The sequence below is a fragment of the Nothoprocta perdicaria genome, unplaced genomic scaffold, assembly GCF_003342845.1.
Source record: "Nothoprocta perdicaria isolate Ctin4 unplaced genomic scaffold, notPer1 scaffold_285, whole genome shotgun sequence".
Lineage (NCBI taxonomy): Eukaryota > Metazoa > Chordata > Aves > Tinamiformes > Tinamidae > Nothoprocta > Nothoprocta perdicaria.
Genome location: NW_020455516.1, coordinates 732146 through 750925, shown reverse-complemented (window position 1 = coordinate 750925; position 18780 = coordinate 732146). Strand labels below are relative to the sequence as shown.

Below are 18780 nucleotides of genomic sequence, written 5' to 3'. Positions count from 1 at the left end.
CCCTGGTGCCTGGTCATGGAAGCATCTATTAATCTCATTTCTTTTTTTTTTTTTTAAATGACATTTTTAAGATATTTCTTGTGGACGAGGATAAACTGAAAAAAATCCCCTTGCCAGGTAGCCTTGAGAAAAAAAAAAAAGAAACAAACAAAAAGCCCCCGCAAAGCTGTTATCTGAGGAACTGAGGTTTCCATGTGTCATGGCAGGGAGGAGCCTGCATAATATTAACGAGCAGGAGATGTAAGCGCSGCCGCGGAGCCCGGCACACAGACCGCCCTGCGCCCGACACGGACCGCGCATCCCTCGCCCAAGTGAGTTCCTCTTACGCTTTGCTTCCTAACGAGAACCCAGCTCCTCTCTTTTCCCTCTCTTCTGGCTCRTCTGCTTCCCGCCTCCCCGGGGATGCCGCTCCGCTGGCGGCGTGCCGTTGGCCCCTCTCCAATCTGCCGCGCCGATGGCGAGGACCGAGAGGGCTTCGCGTCCTCAGTCCTGCTAAATTTGACACTGTCACTGTGCGAAACGGCGCTGCTGGCACGGCGAGGGGGAGCCACCAGCCCCATACGTGGTCTGCTCGAGTTACTTGGGGACAGTGCCTATCTACCTGTGAGCTGCTTGCAGGCATCTCTCACCTCCCTGCTGCGCGCAAGGCATCCGGAGCATCGCTGGGATTGCATTGCATGCGCTGCTGCAAGGAGACCTTGGGAAACAGTGCTTCTCCAGGGGCAGAAAGGCAGAGCACTTGGCTGCTCCATCGAGCAAGCTCCCTTTCTCACCCGTAACTGATGCTATGGGTATCGATCCCGTTTGACATTTGGGATACTCAGAGAGACACGATCCAAAGAGAAGGGGACCCACACAAAAAGCTCACACGGGAAAGCTCCTGGCTGTCTCCAGCACACGCCTCCCAGCAACTGGAAAAGCACTTTAAGGCAATATTCTACTAGATGCAAAAAGCTGACTCATGTACATCCACTTATGCARCCAAAACAGGTCTCGATTCATGTCAGCCTTTACATGAATATTCAGCAGCACCAACAAACTCCTCCACATTGTTTTTATATATAAGATATTTTGTCCATTATCTGCAWGTCTGTCTTATGGTCAGTCTACTTACATACTCATATCCTAATTTCCACTGCTACTTTACAGAAGAAATCTTGCTGCATCTATTTTGCTGCTTTTATCCCCCCTCTCTCTGCCATGTTTTGGGGGGACGGGGTGAGGGGAAAGGCAGAGGGAAGGAGGGGGGAGAATTATTTCAAATGATACTCAAAAATCTGTTCAGTGTTTTTTTTCCTATTTTAACTGCCTTCATTTGCCTGTGTGCATAATCTTCCTGCACACATATCCTCTAAGTCACCCTTCTTGATTTACTGCTCATTTCAGACGATTCGAGCACAATTTGGCTCTCATTTCTCCTGGGCTCCTTACATACATGCCAGGAGTCCCCAGCACAGACCCCTGCATGCACGCACAGACACATGCACATATTTTTTCTTAGAAGTAGGACTGAAGCTCCCCCAATTTTAAACAGAAAAATACACGCAGAATTATCCTGGGAATTAGTTCCGTTTCTTATTACCAGGAAAAAAAAAACAAACAAGACTCATCCCAGTGATTCAGTAACTGTAACACTTGGAGTCTACGCTATGGTGCCCAACTCTGCCTCCCTTACGTGTAGCGATGGAGCAATACTTGCTCAAACATTTTCACACGTTGTCAACGTAATTTCTAGCAAAATAATTTCCATACCCCACCCAGGGCTATGATTTAATCTCTTGGCAGCTGCATCAGAGAAGATATCCTTTTTTGTCATGTCAACAAACAAACAAGCAGCCAAACTTCTGGCCKTCTCCTAAAAATACATGTCACTAAAAGCCACCTTTATTCACATCAGCTAAAAGCTTATCTTATGCATTGCATATGCTACGTGAGACTGGCAAACGTTTTAATTCTTACCCGGTAATCCAAGAAGCTGTTTCTGGCCACTTGTGCAGTGTGACCACAACATGTGACATAGCTAAAGTGCAAAGTATTTCAGACCAGTACAGGGAAGGCCTTTGCATTCATGTCCTTCCTTGTACATACGTAGCCCCACAACCAGAAAAACAAGTGGCCAGGATACATATATATATATATATATATATATATATTTGTCCACATTCAAGGAGAGATACTACCTGAACAAGACAGTCTTATACAGATGGCTGTATGAGCTTGAGCATTCAGGCACTGAACATGAAATCCTTCTGGCAAAGCTAGCAGCTGCCTTTGGAAAGCCAGCTAACCCACTCGAACACAGCAGCATGATCTGAAACTGCACCCTTTACCTCATAGCAGGATTGGGAGGGGAGGCCCATTTATCTAGGAACTGCAGAGACAAAYGCAGGGCACGTGCTTTGCAGGAATGACTGCTGTTGGAGGGAATTATGATTATTTCAGCTTCTGTTCTACCACAAAAAGTTCTAGGGAGATTTAAAAGCATCTGACCAGGAAATAAAATGCTTAAATATTCTCCCCTGAGAAGTTATCCCAGGCACTCCTTAGGCTGTGTAGTTTGAGATCTCTCTTCTTGCGCTTCTGTTTACTAGCATTCCTCAGTCTTGGGTGTGTAACTTATTCATTCAAAGGTCATTTCAGTTTAGGACAAGGCACAGAGGTTAACAAGATATCTACATGAAACAGGAGTCAACTAATTACATAAGACTAAGCGTTAGAAAGAATGCAAAATTGACACRGATTCTCAGGTCTTAACCTTAAAATCCTTGCAGGAGAGGCAGGAAGAGAAGCATGCTTTGGAGGCAGCCCACAAATCTCTGTTGCAGGGCATTGGTTGCAAGAGTAAAGGAGTTAACACTGTGCCTGTTGAGTCAGCAATGATCCCATATGTGCATGATCCAAACTGCTGGTTATTCACACAGAGATAAGTAGGCATGCAGATGTATAGAAAAACTCTCATCCAACAGTTATTTTTATTCTAATAAAAACCTAGCAAGATTGCACTTCCCTGCTGTTTCTGGCTGCCATCAGTCTCTTTGCACAGATTTCTATGTCCGAGACCATTTCCAAATGACACTCTAAGCTGCAACCTTCTATTTATTCCCCCTGATAGTCTCATATACAGTCAGCCCCTGCAATTTTATCTCCTCTATATAATGCAACAGTAAGTAATAAAACCAGATTGCTTTTTAAAGTAYTTGAAGCCCAATGAATTTCACAAACATTTACCTCAGATGATCTTAGAAGAATGGGTACAGGGGGTTTTCTGCTCTCTACAGGCTCCACAGGGTCCAGACTGCTATCTGCCATAAGAAAAGAAGGGATCGAATTAAAATACTTCTTTCCACGGGTGGGAAGGAAAAGAAAAAAAATATACGACTGGACTACTGCTTTCCAAAGAGCCAGTTTCTTTCAGCCTGGAAGCTGACAAGAACTACATGGAGTTACTCAAAACTCTTTATTTTCCTGTATCCAAGTGAAGACTACTTTACAAGTCTTCCACTGACTTTCTGATAGTCTCCATTCCTCCCTCTTTAAAAGACAGAAGCTGTCACAGCTAGAGAAAAATAAATAACAGCATTTTCTGGCAGAAAAATACAATAGTCATTATTTTAGTTTTCTAAGACTGAAATTTTTCTAAGYTTCTAAGACATTTTTTTGAATCCACGTTAAAAGCAGGAAGGGTTCTTGCTTAGAGAAAAAGGTSATCCCTTCTATGCTTTGGGGAGAACAACTTTACCTCTTTGCTCTGTGATAAAAGGGTCCTCTTATCTATTTAATCTCTCTATGTATTATCTATCTGTCTTATTCTAGATTCTTCAGTCTAGGCTTTGAAGTTGGATTTCTTCAATCTCTATTAACTCCAGCCAAAATCCTACCCTTTTTTTTATCTGTACTCTTACTTACTAAGCCTGCATGCTACATAAATGATCTTGGTACGTTCTGCAACACTGCGAAAACAAGTAGGTGGTTTGTGAGGACAAACAGGTCYCTCTTACCTCGGTGCGGCATGTTTCTTCGAGGTGCATTTCTGGACTGGTGCCTGCTCCATCCAGCTCGCACAAAACCGCTATTCTGGCCCAAGCTGCCTCGTGGCTGCAATAAATTGCAGTGCTGATGACCTCCTCTCCGCAGCTGCTTCTCTTGTCAGCACCTGCCCCTGAGACATCCCAGTTAATTAGCACCTCCTTCTCTGCAAGGTAAATCCCAAAGTCAACTCAATATTAAGCTTCCTATTTCAAGAAGAATGCCACATAAGATACAATACTCTTTAACCTTCATGTATTTAGTCATGTGTGAGCTTTCAGCACTATTCAATCCCAAGAAGACAACCAAAGCATCACCTCATCCTTCCGCCCCTTCTATCAGGTAGGCTAAATGGAAAGGAAAAATATCGGTGGGAATATTTTCTATTTTCCCTCCTCTAAAAGTGCAAAGCATATTTCTAAAAAGAGTGAGCCGGAGCTGTGGAAGGTGTCTCTCCTTGCTCTGAAAAACTCACAGTTTTCTTCTTTCATTAAATTTCAAGGAGGAAAACTCACACTCACTTGGAAAGGGAAATAGATATAAAGTTAAAGGAAAAAGCTTCCTTAATACTCCCCTTGCCAGGTATAAAGATGAGGAATCTTCATATCTGAAGAGAGCCAGTGAGAAAGGCAAATCTGAACTTAACACTCCTAACATGTCTCAGGGGAAACAGAGCATTAAGCCTCTTCTCCAGTTCAATTCTTACTTTATTCCTCATAAAGCAGCACAATTCTCCCCACTTCCTAAGGACCAACCCTCTAAAGCCATGTTTCATACTTTGAATACTTGGATTATCATCTTCTCATACAGAAGTCAAAGAAAAAATTCTCCTTTAGTGTGTAAAGATCTTTTGACTGAGTATATAACAAAACAAAGAAAAAAATAGACCCAGTGGAACCAAGGAAATTAATAATTTTGTCTCTGAAACCTCACCATCACCATAATTGGGAAAGGCTTTAGCTGATGTGGGTTAGAAGAACTTTCAGCTGCATGAGATGGTGTGATACACACACTATACATAGATGACTAAATATATGAAGTGACTGGCATCACACACCCCTGTTAGAATACCCATACCGAGCTGCTGGATATGCATCTATTTCAAACCCACTTATCTGTTTTTTTCAGTCCAGCTTTGCAGAAGCACTTTGCAAACAAATAGCAACTGCTTTAAAGACAGTAATGAGAAAAGGAAGGAAAAAATGTCTATCAGGCTTTTTTTTTTTAAATTTAACTTTGGATAGATTATTGTCTAGAGAAGGCATGACCATCAAACTAGATAAAGATGCTTCTTGGCAAGAATATAGCTATAGGCTAAGGAGAAGGGAAGCTAATTTGATGTTATACTTCCAGCTTCTAAAAAGATGGGAGTGGAATGCATAATATCAGCTGCAGCAATTCAGACATTGGGAGCTTATATAATAGCATTATCTTATCATAAAATAAACAGAGGTGTCTGTGAACTGAATCATCACTCACTTGTCCTTGGAGGGAACTTCCTCCTCACATTTAGTGCCATGWTTCTCACACCCTTCAGCAGATACTCTTTTTAAATTCCTGTAGGARATTTCGAGATCCTAAAGTCTCTCCAGATGGATTTCACAGGTGGGATTCTGAGCTGTACTTTCACATGAAATGGAAGCAGTGATCCTTCTGCATAAAACTGCTGATAAAACGTCAAGCTGCAGTTTTCAGTCAGCTTATGTGGCTCCCTCCTCATGTACATCAAAGGTCTGACAAGAGTCCTCTGGCACATATGCCTGTACCAAGGCGGTAAACACTTAYCAGTACAACTGAAAACCCCATGTCACTTTTGATTTCGAACAAAGGAAGCCTATGCACAAGCTCCAGCAGGAAGCCTTGGAGCCCGTTCCTTAACACCGACTCTGCCCCTCTTGGCAGACAGGCCAAGACACTCTAGACAACCAAGTTAAATAACACAAGGTGRTACCCTGCTTGCCTTCAAGGGGGCTGTCCTAAGCACCACCTAGTTTAGGTGAGGGTCTGCTTCTAGTCAGGTCAATGACCTCAGATGGTCAAGACACTTAGCATTCCCACTGAGTCAGATGTCATCTCTGGTGCTTTCCATTAAGAAATCTGTGAATTGCTTTAGGACCCTGACAATAAATGTATATAATGTATATAATGTCAAACCTTACCTCTTACAGGCTCAGCTTCATTTGCAGGTTTTCAGCAGTACAATGATTAACTTTAAGTCAACACTACTGTTGTTCCTTGCCTGGCTGAAGAAAAAAAAAAAGTTGGTCTTTCTTACTCCTGTAAGAATGAACTAGATCTCAGATAGGAAAGAAAGAAAAAAGCTTCTAAAAAACTAATTCTCTCACAGTGCAAAGTACCCCAAGAGGACTTTGTACCACCAGGTCCCTTTCTTAGACTTCTAATAAATGTGAACAAGTAACCGAATTCTCCCTCTGTCCTTTTTCCCCAGGCCAGGGAAAGGCTCCCTGCTGRCGCTCCGCTCTAGCATTATTTCATTTTCTTAGATAAAAATATTAACAGGCTATCATCCCGGATATCCTGCCCCCCCGCCCCGAATTTTCATATCCTCTTCAGGCACGCACCTTTGTACAGGATTCCGCAGCTGGCTTCAGTCTGAGGAACATTTGCTCACATTATTTTTAGGACTAGGTTTTCCAAAACACTGTTGCCCTAGATAGATGAAGGTGTTGCATACCTTGAAGACATCCAAACTGCTTGCCTCTGTATCGCCCGTGTGGTTTTTAACAAAGTTCCAAATCTACCAGTACTACTTCTTTTCTGTACCAGCACTGCCTGAGGTTGAGCCACTTTAGTTATCAGAGAGTACTGTTGATTCTTTTCTAGATGTGTTTTTTATTACTAATCTTGCACACAGTTTGCAGATTGACAGCTCAGTCCTCCTTGATCTCTTATGAAAGCATCACAAATGCATCAGGTTAGGCAGTTTCCTGAAAGATATTAACTGACTTAAGTCAGTTTTGACTGACTGATTTGAACTTGCCCCAAGATGCCTGAGAAGCTTTAACCTGAATTTTGACACATGAACAATATTGAAGATGTCACCTTTTACATGGAGGGAGACGGTGAGCATCAGGATCCTGCCCTGACCTGCCRCTGGGTTGCAGTTAGGGTGAGACCCAAACACCACAGCTTGGCAGCACTTGGCAGCTTTTGGCTAACACTAAGCCTTGAATTAATATATATATTAAGTCTACTTTTTCCCAGCTACCAAAAAGAATATTTTTCAGTCTCCTAAGTATTTTTCATTCGTGACATTCGGCTTTCTGTTTTTCATTTGCTCCTCATGTCCTGGAGAAGCAGTGTTAAAGAGGGCAAGGGGAGTCCCTGTCACTGTCCTCTTTCTCAATGCTTGGCCAAAAAAAGGCTATTCCGAACACAACTGTTCCTTTCATTTAGAAACCTATGTGGAACTGTTTAGGAAGCACTGTTCCTGACATTTCACAATGAATACAAATAAAAAATAAATCCGACAAACATTTACAAAACATGCTTACAATAAAGCTATAGATGTCTTTAAAAACGTCAAGCGTTTTTAGGAAACTCCTTGCAGATTTTGTTCACAGACGGTAAAAAAAGAAAAAGAAGTCTTAAATGTGCATCAGCACTGCAAATATTTGATTGCTCTTTATGGTGTATTTATTAGAAATTTGTTTGGCCTTGCTTTAAACATTTCAAACAATGGTTTCCACTACTTCCTTGGCAAACCAAAATATTCCACAGCCTACAACAGTCAAAGGTTTTCTGATATTCAGCCAAAATTCCCTGCTCTTTACATCAGCTCTCAATTCCTGATTATACATGTCTTTGTACAGGAAACTCTGAGACAGCAAGGACTACCCTCTTTCAAAATTATGGCCACCATAATTGCTTCATTCACCTCCTACACATTCTCTATGTAGCTACTTACCCCTTTCTTCATTACTGGGCWTTAGATCCTCTCTTCATTTCCTTCTGAATACCTTGCAGTCCTCAGTAACTTCCYGCTAATGAACTGACAAGTAGCAGAGGGATAGCTAAGACACTTGAGCCACGTGCAAGAAGTGTCTTCTTTTGGAGGCACTGGATCTTCTTGTGCTATTTACAAAAAAGCATCATAGATGCCCCTAAAAAAAATGAAGCAGACGCCTGCTACGACCCTGAACTTTAAAGGTTGTACCATTTGCAAACGTAGCTTGAATTATTAGTATTCCTCTGGCTTCAGAGTATCTACATTATGTGCTTTACTAAAAGCATACTAATACCCATTTGGACGGATATCAAGGGATGATAATTGACACACAAGACCTTCTTTGATGCTAAAATGTTCTTGATGAAGAGTTTTATTTTGAGGGGGAAGACAGTGATTGTTCTAGCTTCTTTTCACAGTAAATTTAAACCTCACCTGAGCTCACATTCTGCCCTCTCATATCCAAGGACTGCATACAGTGCAATGCAAGGCTCATTTTTGGTTTGAAGTGGCTTTATCTCCATCCTTATCGCATATTCAAGCTTACAAGCACATATTTTCTTTTGTTGACTGTCGCCCAAGGAACAAATAAGGCCTGCATGAAACATGATTCCTAACTAGGATCTTAAAAAAAAAGGGAAAACCCAATTTTAAATCACCTCTCTTTTTTTGTGATTAATTTTTTTTTTTTTTTTTTTGAGATACAGGAAAGCGCAAATATTGTGGCTGACAATTGCAGAACAAGAAGTGCCTAATGCAACGATTGCCATGTACAGCACACTGCCCTTTGGTGCAACATCTCCTTAGTATTGTATAAGCATGTGTTTCACAAGCAAGCACATGGTTCATTTTTGCAAAAATGAGCTAGGTTCCATATATTTTACACAAACCGATGTGTTCCCTTTCAGAGATCCAGCATGCCTCACTACAAGCTGACATACTTCAATTTGAGAGGAAGAGCAGAAATTAGCCGCTATCTGTTTGCCTATTCGGGCAAGCAGTATGAAGACCACAAGATAGAAGCAGCAGACTGGCCCAAAATCAAACCAAGTAAGTAGAACAGACTCCTGAATTCAAAGCTGTCCTAGAAATGCTGTCTAACTGCAAAGCCAGTGAAGAGGTACTTAAATGTTTCATGATAAAAAATATATATATATATATATAAAAATCAAAATCAAATATGGGCTTTAATGAAGTCTATGGGAATGTTGCTTTTCAGCATCTAAGGACCTCAAMATTTATTTCTGAAACTCCAAAGAATTCAGACCCAAATCTTTCTGCAACATAAGCTGCATGATTCCTTGATTTTATCACTGTCATCCAGCTGGGCTTCTGCTCCTAATCAGTTCATTTCATCTACCTAAAGCTGATCAAAGACATCCTCATTATCCAGGCTTCTTAGTGGATTTTATCTCAAGGACTACACTGCAGCCATCAGCCCAGGTTTAGAAAGCCAGATGGAATGGTGACAGTTGTCAAGAAGGGTTTGCAACTTGTTTGCAGCTTTCAAAAATCATTAAAATTGGTACTATTGAATTAATTTTATAATTACATATTGAATCCAAGTTAAGAGATAAGATGCTATGCATATTTTCATACAGTAAAGGCAATTTGTATACCTACCTGACTTGGAAAGATCTAAGAATAGTTTTGCCTGCAGAGCTCTACAAGTACAAAACACCTGTGCATCTTCTTTTAGAATATCAAATACAGTGGCTGAATAATGCTTAGCAAAGGTAAAACTTTGCCCTTATAAATATGGGCAAGGAAAGTCTCTTTGACCTACTAAGAGAATAAACCATATTAAAGAGCCAAGCTCATCCAAGAGCATCAGGAGTCAGTCAGTTCTCTGTACAGAGCAGAAGGTGACTTCATGAATCTGCAAAAAATAATAGTAAAATTTCTTAACATACAACACTCTCCCACCCAAATTATGTCATAAAAAACAAAACTGTCATTATTCTGACAAACATGTTTCACGATATTTTAGTTCTCCTATAGAAGTGAAGGGAAACTAAAAAATGTGTTCAATGATATTAACATAGGGAGAGGCTATTTAGAAAGCAGAATTACAGATGCTGCAACTTTCATTTTTGAACTGGATAGAAATACAATACTGCTTTTACCCATCAGAAGCTATGAACATCACAGCTCTAGTCAAAGACGCAGTGGAATGAAAATATGTATGTTAAGGAATTTGTGCATCTCAAGCTAGCACAGATACTTCACCGACTCCTTCCTAGAATAAGAGGAAAGAATGCAGATTCGTCTGACAACTTGCGCTTATCCTGTTGATGTGTTCTTGATAGGGAGCGTGAGGTCTCCAGATTTCATTCCAGCAACACTCAAAATAACAACACCAAAAAAAACCAGGATATTAGCAAAAACAAAAACAAGTTCAATTAGAGGCAGCTACAGGTTTAGTTATACAAACAACATGCTTTTTAAAACCTTGTTCTCCTTTTAAGTGGGTTTTCATTCAAAATCTGAATATCAACAAAAGCCATCGTAGTGTCTTTTAGTACAGAAGAGAAACAAAACAAGTGGAAACTACGAGAGAAAAGGCACGTAGTTTGTGCATGCCTGAGAAATGACACTATTACCGAGATGATGATGGCAACTTTTTTTTTTTCCTAGTTCCTCTTCTCAAAACGTATTTGCTTAAGTGGAGCCTGGAAACTCTGTGACATGACGATATTTTGGCAGACACGGGAAGAACATCCATATGGATACACAAGGGAATAAATCAACATGAACTCACAGGGGCCACCAGACTGAGGGAGGGTAAAAGAAAGCTAGCCAAGTGGCATGCACATCCTTCCAGTCTGCATTTTATTTTTCAGCTTAACTAAYGATTCATCATTGTGCTCTGATTCACACTGGCTCAAGATTTGAGCCCCAAATACTCATTCTACTCAAATGAGATCCTGCTTGTGTTGTTGCCTCTTGTGCTGCCTCATTTACTCACTCATCTAAAGTAGGAATATGTGCAGGAGCTGGCCCAGGCATTCAGTTCATGAGGAATTGCGTAAACCAAGCCTTTCATCAAAAACAGCAGCAGAGGTTTATCACTGTTTTATTACACTGATCCTCCATTTAGCAGCTTCATGCATCACGAAATGTTCCTAAAAAACTAATGTGTGTTGTTGGGTAGTAGAGACAGGGCCAAAAATAGCAGAAGAGGCTCAAAACAAGCCATGAGAGCCAAACCCACAAGTGGAAAAGTAGCGATGCTTAAACTCATTTACAGACAGATTGTTTTCTGTTTGAAACTTGGTCTTTGAGTAGATGGCCCAGCTGCGTTTTGATCCATGCTTGAAAAATGGGCATCAGTCAATGTTTCTACAGAAGTTGCAGCAGGGCCACTCTCTGCTCATACTATCAGTATAAAAAAAAAAATTAGAGAGTTTCTTTTTAAGATTTTTTWWAAAAAAACATTTGCCGAAGAGTAAAAAGATACTTGACTCACATGATTAAAAATTTTGGTCTTCCTAAATTAATATTGGGTGCTAATGCCTTGAAGGTATGTTTTTTTGTTTTGTTTTGTTTCTCCCTCTTTTAAAATTTGGTCATCAGTGAGGGGAAAACAAATTATAGCCATTACTTACATTTTCAAGGTGTAAACAGAATCTCAAAGAACTCTGTGGATGAGCAACAATAAGAGGAACCAAGCAATAAGCAGATCCCTGGGAAACAGATCATTAGGAATCGTGCTAGCTCTTCCACACCAACATCAAACTGCCTTTACTGCACCCTTCAAAACGTTTTCTTCAAATACCAAAAAGATTGCTCTGCCCCCTTTTCTCAAATCAAAGTTCTCATGCTCTCTCAAAGCGAACACACACAACTCACGTATCATTTTCCTTGCTCTGACAGACAAAAGCAATGTCAAGCAAAGATGCTGCTCTTTGCTCATATATGTAAATGCAGCATAAAACAATGCGTTCAGTTCCTAGATTATGCCATTTTTGTTTCCTAACTAGAACCACAATCACTGCGTTTTGGCAGTTATTACTAAAGAGACTTGCGTAGTCATGTTGACCTAGTCAGAACTTCATGAGAGTTAACGCTGTCTTACAGGAGCCAAAAGGGTGACACTTGACACTAGTGTCTAGCACTGTGGTCTCAAACGTATGAGGACTAAGGGCACTCTGCACTGTTAATGCACAGTACAGAACCAAGGCTTTCAGCATGTCATACTCAGAGWGCTTTTCAAGTTGACATGAGGGATGTGTCTTTCCATCCCTGGATTCTCAGCGATACAGTCACGTGTGGCCTTACTGCTCTCTTGATCCCAATGGACAGGGAGTCCTCTGGGCAACAACTCTATTACAGGTTCTAAGAAGAAATAGCATTGTATGCTTTCTCCCTGTGGTAAAGCACTTTGAATCCTTTTTGAGTTCTCTCCCTTCTGCTAGTCATCAGAATCAAAATTTATGGTAGCCTCCTCACATGTTGAATCTAGAGAAAAGTCAGTATCACTAGAACTAAATTCTCCTCATGTCATCTGCACATCTAGTCTTTATAACACAAGACTAAGAAATGGGATACCTAGTTTCTACCCTAGAGCTGCCAGCTTGCAACGTTATCCCACTTTTCTCCTTAGCTATGTTGTTTTACTTTAATCCGGACCTACAGCATTTTGACAARGTAGTTTTGTAACAATGCTTTCTCTGTGAGAGTATCACAAGTGTGATTATTATAAACTTTAATTGCGATAGGATTTAACTTATTTTATTTTTCTCCCCCTTCCTCCAAGCTATCCCATTTGGTAAACTCCCCATTCTGGAAGTGGATGGAGTTATCATTCACCAAAGCCTGGCAATAGCAAGATACCTTGCCAGAGAAGCAGGTAATGTGCATTTGACAACTTCTTCACTCTGTTCTGCCCCACACCTTTAATGCTCTTCAGCAAATAAAATACATACCACCTTAACAATAACAGCGTAACAGAAAACAACAGCACTGAGACAGCGTTCRTATGAATGCTTTTCTCAGGCACAACGATGGGCTAACAGCTTCTTGCTGCACTTGTGGTTTGCTTACCAGCATCGAGGGCTGGCTACAGAAATGCCATGTCCTACACTGGATACTGCTAAGGGCACTACTTGTATTGAGATGGGCATAAAACTAAAAGCTCAACTTTGGTGCAGCAAATATTCCTGTTAGTGCTGTCTTTAACGTCCCCTTACATGTTTGCTGCTGCTAGGTGTGGCAGGCCGGACGCCACTGGAGCAGGCGCTAGTTGATGCCATTGTGGACACCATAGACGACTTCATGACCTTGTTCCCCTGGGCAGAGAAAAACCAGGATGTGAGGGTAAGAGAACCACTCATTTTAAAAAGGACAACACACAAGCAATGAGTGCACACCTGAGTATCTATGGCTTCTCCTTCATGAGAGTCCGCTGAAGGTCTTGTGCTCTAAGGAGCAACATAGCACCTCTCTCTTTGTGGCCACGTTCCTCCGACTGCCCTGCGGCCCAATCACAGTCCTGTACATATCTTACACTCTGGGCGATTTTTGCTGCCCTTCCTTTCTTCTACCCTACAGACTCAGAGGCCCCACTGGCAAAATGTCATCTAATTTGTTCAGCAAAGAGGGTGATGCATGAGTTCACTCGAGTATTACATTAGTTTTAATCACTTCTGACCTCAAAAAGTAATCTGGATCTTATATGAAAGATTTAATAATCTGTAACAATCAGTGTAACCCCCTTGCATATACTTGTATATGTTTAAGCCAGACAAGAGTATTTTATTACAGAAAACTGACTACAAAATGTTAATTAACAGAGTCAACTAGTGGCAAAAACATACATGCTCTAAAAAACTCAACGGGAATATCTCCTTCTTACCTTTCTCAACAAGGCTTTTTTCATCTTACTCCTCTTCGGATCCACTGCCACCACCTTGTGGTGGCAACGTCTAACTGCCGGTTCAAGCACAGCCTGATTGAGGTCCTGACACCTAAGGACTTAAAACATTTACATCCAGTAAAGCATCCGAGTCAGAAGGTTTGCCCAAACCTCACRAACAATTACAGGAACACCCAGCCTTGAGAGAACATKTTCGTGGGGCATCATACACCTAGCCAGGAACAAGAAGAAAAATAAGCAAGATAARGGGGATATGAGCACCCTGCCCAGAAACTCTTGGTTCACGCCCCACACTCACCTTTTTTGCCCCAAACTCTCCCCMAAAGCCTTACCTGACAGTGGAAAGATGCAGGAGGTCTTCACAYGGTTCTGCAGACATACAGATTTGATCCCAAGCTGCACCGTTTGAAACGCTGAAGGTGCCCTCCATTCAAACAGGTCATCTTTTTTCCTCAATCTAAACACCCTTCTCCAAGCTCAGGTCAAAGAGCCATGAGCTGCAGCTGCCCCAGCTGCACCACATACCTGACTAAATAACCCCAGCAGGTGCAGGGCCTTTGGGCATCTCAATTGCTTACACATGGAGGAGAAGAAAAAAGTGTGTYTCCAAAGTACACAGTTGAACCTTTTTTTTTGGGGGGGGAGGAGGGTAAAATTGTCCACGAAGAGTAAAAGGCTACCTTACTTTAAACAATCCTGCACTGAAGAGTAGAAATGATCCAACATAATGATCCTACATAAACTCATCAGTCTCTTTGGGAGAGAATGTTGTAAGAGACAGGACAGTAGAACTGAGCTACACGCCCCACTTCCACAGGACATCACCAATGCAGTCACTTACAGAGAAAACACTTTTTTAACCCGGTTGCCCTGTCATTCCCTCGGGTGTCAGTAGGCAGCCCTAAGATTAYTTATGGCATTCAAGTCTTTAGAAAGACTTGACGTTATAAATCATAGCAGCATAAAAATGAGAAAAGCCCTGTTGCTTAAGGCCCTCTGAAAAGGCCACATGAGGTACTAAAAAAAAAGCCACATGAGGTACTAAGAAAAGGCCACAGGAGAGGTACTAACTCCTTCTACAAACAAGCCATTTCCAAACCCATGGAGCAGTTGCGTGACTGTTACCATGGAGCAGTTGTGCGACCGTTACCACATTTGCGGGCCCAGTCCAGCTGCGTAWACCACGCCACAGCGTACCTCACATCATGAGGTAACGACACAATGTTTCGTTAGCTCATAGCGAGGTAACGACCTTGGCTAGCGACTAAGCCTCGTCATGGTCTTTCTGCACTAGCTCAAAGAACAGTTGTCATCTTATTTTTTTATCCAATTCCTCTTGCTTTTATTGACACTTACTTGGAGTCCATTATCCTCTTTCTCACATTCCCCTGGGTGGGACATTTTTTTCATAAATAAGAAAAAAACGAGAATCACATTTGCATTTACATGGGGCTCTGTTCTGTTCTTCCCCCAGAAAAAAGCGTTTGATGACATCCTCACCAACAAAGCACCAGAGCTACTGAAAGACTTGGATACTTTCTTAGGGAACAAGAACTGGCTGGTAGGAGAATCTGTAAGTAGAGTTTAAGTAYTATCTCCCACTCCAAACAAGTAGCCACTAAAGCAAAATAACTCCTGTTGAACTTCTGCATTTCATGCAGGCCTACAGAATCACGTAAAACAACGACCACCACTCTCGGCAGCTCCTTGCTTTGTTTATAATTATGTTAAGCCCTGCATTGCAACCTCATCACTAGCTCTGCAAGTGCCACTTCCAAAACATAAATACATCAAATGCAGTAACTGAACATGGAACAGAACAATTCATTTTCAGATTCACGTTTTGAGCTGACCAACTTATCTTCTGCTTTCTCCCTTCTTGCTCCCACCAGGTAACATGGGCTGATTTCTACTGGGATGTGTCCAGTACAACTCTTCTGTCCCTCAAACCTGACTTGGCAGAAAACTACCCCAGGCTCCTGGCTCTCAGAGACAGAGTACAAGCGCTCCCCGCTATTGCAGCCTGGATCCAGAAAAGACCAAAGACAGTTATGTAGCCTACTGGTACAAAAGAGTAAAACAAAGAAATCAAAAATACACATTTATATTTTCACGTCACAATTAACAAGCTGTTGTAGATTACAAGTTCTAGAATCATCTACGTACATTTCAGACAGATACGCTAGACTAAGCCCCTAACCTAAAGGCATCCTTCTGTGCATTTGAGAGAAGGGACTTGGTTGACAAGTCCAAATCGGGGACAAGCTTGCTTCCACTTACACCCCTCTCACTAGAAATGAAGACATAAAACCATCAACTCCAGTAATGGTTGGTGAGCTCCCCACAATGAAAACTCCAGCCTTGGGTTCCTTTCAGCACACATTCTCCAGGATTTCTCTTGCTCTTCACAGATCTTTCCTGCTCTATCTTCCACTCTCTTCTCCTCTTCAGCAAGAGATATCACAGAGAAGACCAAGTWGCCTTCTTTCTGAACCTCTTTCCCAACCACAGACACCAGGACCGGACGATACTGAGAGGCAAGACCTTCTCCAAGGGAATCCTGGCAAAACTAGATGAAGCATTCAGGGGTGTAATCCCAGGCCGTTCAGTTTTATTATAATCGCTCTTTCTTTTCTTCAAGCTTCACTTGGTGGATACTCTGACTTGCTACTCTCCAGATTTGTCACGAGGTGTATAACTCAATCGCGATTCAAACAGAACAAAACATGACTAACAAGTAACCACTGAATAAAGATAATTCATTTCAAAAGAAGCATCTCTGCTAGCTTGAACACCGCTTCTTTTATTTTTAACTGCCATGTTAGAATTTCTCCCGTTTACTCTCAACAAACACAAAATGAAAATATTTCTTTCCTTTATAGAATTTTATTGAAAACAATTGATACTAGACCAATACAATACAACAAAGGGACCAAAACAAGCACAGACTCAAGTATTGTCAAATAAGGCACAGAAACGTCTATACGCACAATCCAGTGAAACAGCGACGCCACTGCCACTGGTGATGTTCCATCCACATCCTCCATCCTCAGTGATCTTGGTTACTTGCTTGGTCAGTTGATTGGAGATGTCTTCACATTTATTCATCATTCTTAAGACCACAGCCCTCTCTCTCRGCAGAGTCTCACAGTTCCAGACTATTTCTTCTGACAAGCCACAAGTCTCATTTATTTTGGTTTACTGAAAAATAATTTTAAAACCACAAAATACACAGTAAAACTGATATCATACAGGGATATAACAGAGCAATTACTATGGCGGGCAGCTCTTGGTACCCTAGCAGTTATTTTTCACTTCTTAAAGTTTTACATAAAATCACATCAACATGAATAAATTCGACTTTAAACTTAAGCTTTACGTTTTATAAATGGTACAACTCATAGAAAATACAAAAATCTTCTCATAAATAGATAGTAGTTGGTGCCAGACTTAGAAGACCATCTTTACACACTAAAGTGTTTTACTACAAAGACTACATATCTTYCTACTGGAATAGCTAGGAAATCCAAGAGTGGAGCCAAGTGACAGAACCTCTGGATCTGCCACTTATTTGGATTTACCAGGAAGGGGGGGGCTTTGGCCTTTGACTCCAAAGATCCCAGCAAGAGGGATGCCCTCTGCTGACAGCCTGCACAGTTGTATATACGGTCATAATCGCCTGATTTTGGCAGGGTTTGCTCTTTTGTTTGCATTATACAAAAATCCAGCAAGTTCAGCAACATTGGGCTAAATTTGGTTGAGCCATTCATGTTGACATTTGCAAGCAAGCTGTCTAAGCCAACATGTCTTGTTCAACTCTCTACACGGCTCTACCATCGCTTCAACTTCTTCGCAGGAAGAATTCTGGGTCATCAGCTCACAGAATCTCTTTAAAATAATTAAATCCACACTGATATTAAACATCTGCTCAATTACATGGCAAGTCTCAATTCCCCCGGACAAGTATTCACAGTCCTGGGTAAATATGCACTCGCTGACAGCAGCAATCTGGCCCTCAAAGGGTTTTCACTGCAAACAGGCCCACACAGCTTCTCCTCTCTTCCACACGTGACAGAGAGCAAAGGAGAACAGCCCCCGTAGCAAATATTTCTGCAAAGAATTAAGCTCAGGCAAAACCCAACAAGTTCACTAAGGGATTGCTTTATGGCAGATGTTCTCCGAGAAGCCAAAGGCTCGGGGCAAAACACCTTTCTTCACAGTGTATCTGCATTTTCTGTATTTTCCCCTCCCTAGATGAAGATCATGTTCATCTCTTCATCTCCCCTCTGCCCCGTACAACACTGCACGCCAAGACCCTTTTCTTTCCCCAAAACTGGGCCTTGTATCCTTCGCTGTTAGCCAGTGAGGCACTCCAAACACCAAATTGTGGAGTGCAGAGATTGTAAACACAGGAATATTCTTTTTTCTTGAAAAATTAAAAATAAAGCTTGTATATCCCAGCTGGGGGGAGAGCTCAAAAAACTTAATATTCAGAGAGAAACAACAAAAACACACTAATTACAGTTTAAAAAAAGCCCTACACATATTTCTTGTTTTGAAGTTGAAACTTTATCAAACCAAACCAAGACAATCTTCACTTATAGACTTCCATTTCTTATCACAACGTTGTCTGTCAGCTCCGACATCCCTCAGGCTGCTGAAACACAGGAAAGTGAAGTGAACAACCACGCCACGTGAAACAACTGCGCAGGGCGCGATCTACTCACCAGCAGCTGCGGTTCCYCCCCGTCCGCTCTGCAGGGTGCGTTACAGCCTCCGGGTGCATCAGCCTCCCTTCATGAAAACACACTAGCTGGCGCCTCTATAAAATGGCTGCAGTGCTTTGCTAGCAAAGCCATGCGGGAGCCTTAGCTGCAGGACAGGCATTTAAAAAAAAAAAAAAAAAAAA

The 18780-nt window shown here is 41.6% G+C and overlaps 1 protein-coding gene and 1 long non-coding RNA gene across 3 annotated transcripts; one reads left to right on the top strand and one right to left on the bottom strand.

Annotated features, from left to right (window-relative positions):
* The first annotated feature begins 290 nt into the window (after positions 1 to 290).
* On the top strand, positions 291 to 16644 carry HPGDS (hematopoietic prostaglandin D synthase). Its single transcript, XM_026041438.1, has 6 exons — positions 291 to 311; positions 8902 to 9043; positions 12753 to 12845; positions 13203 to 13312; positions 15346 to 15444; positions 15764 to 16644. The coding sequence occupies exons 2-6, from the start codon at positions 8911 to 8913 to the stop codon at positions 15926 to 15928; spliced, it is 600 nt and encodes a 199-aa protein (XP_025897223.1). The 5' UTR covers positions 291 to 311; positions 8902 to 8910; the 3' UTR covers positions 15929 to 16644.
* A 150-nt stretch (positions 16645 to 16794) lies between these two features.
* LOC112949062 lies at positions 16795 to 18764 on the bottom strand. 2 transcript variants are annotated; one of them, XR_003249750.1, is made up of 2 exons: positions 18599 to 18764; positions 16795 to 18528 (listed from the first exon to the last, which is right to left on the bottom strand). It is a non-coding gene; the product is annotated as an uncharacterized LOC112949062 (long non-coding RNA). The 2 variants fall into 2 exon arrangements; XR_003249749.1 differs by having other exon boundaries at positions 16795 to 18525.
* Between the last annotated feature and the right edge of the window lie 16 nt (positions 18765 to 18780).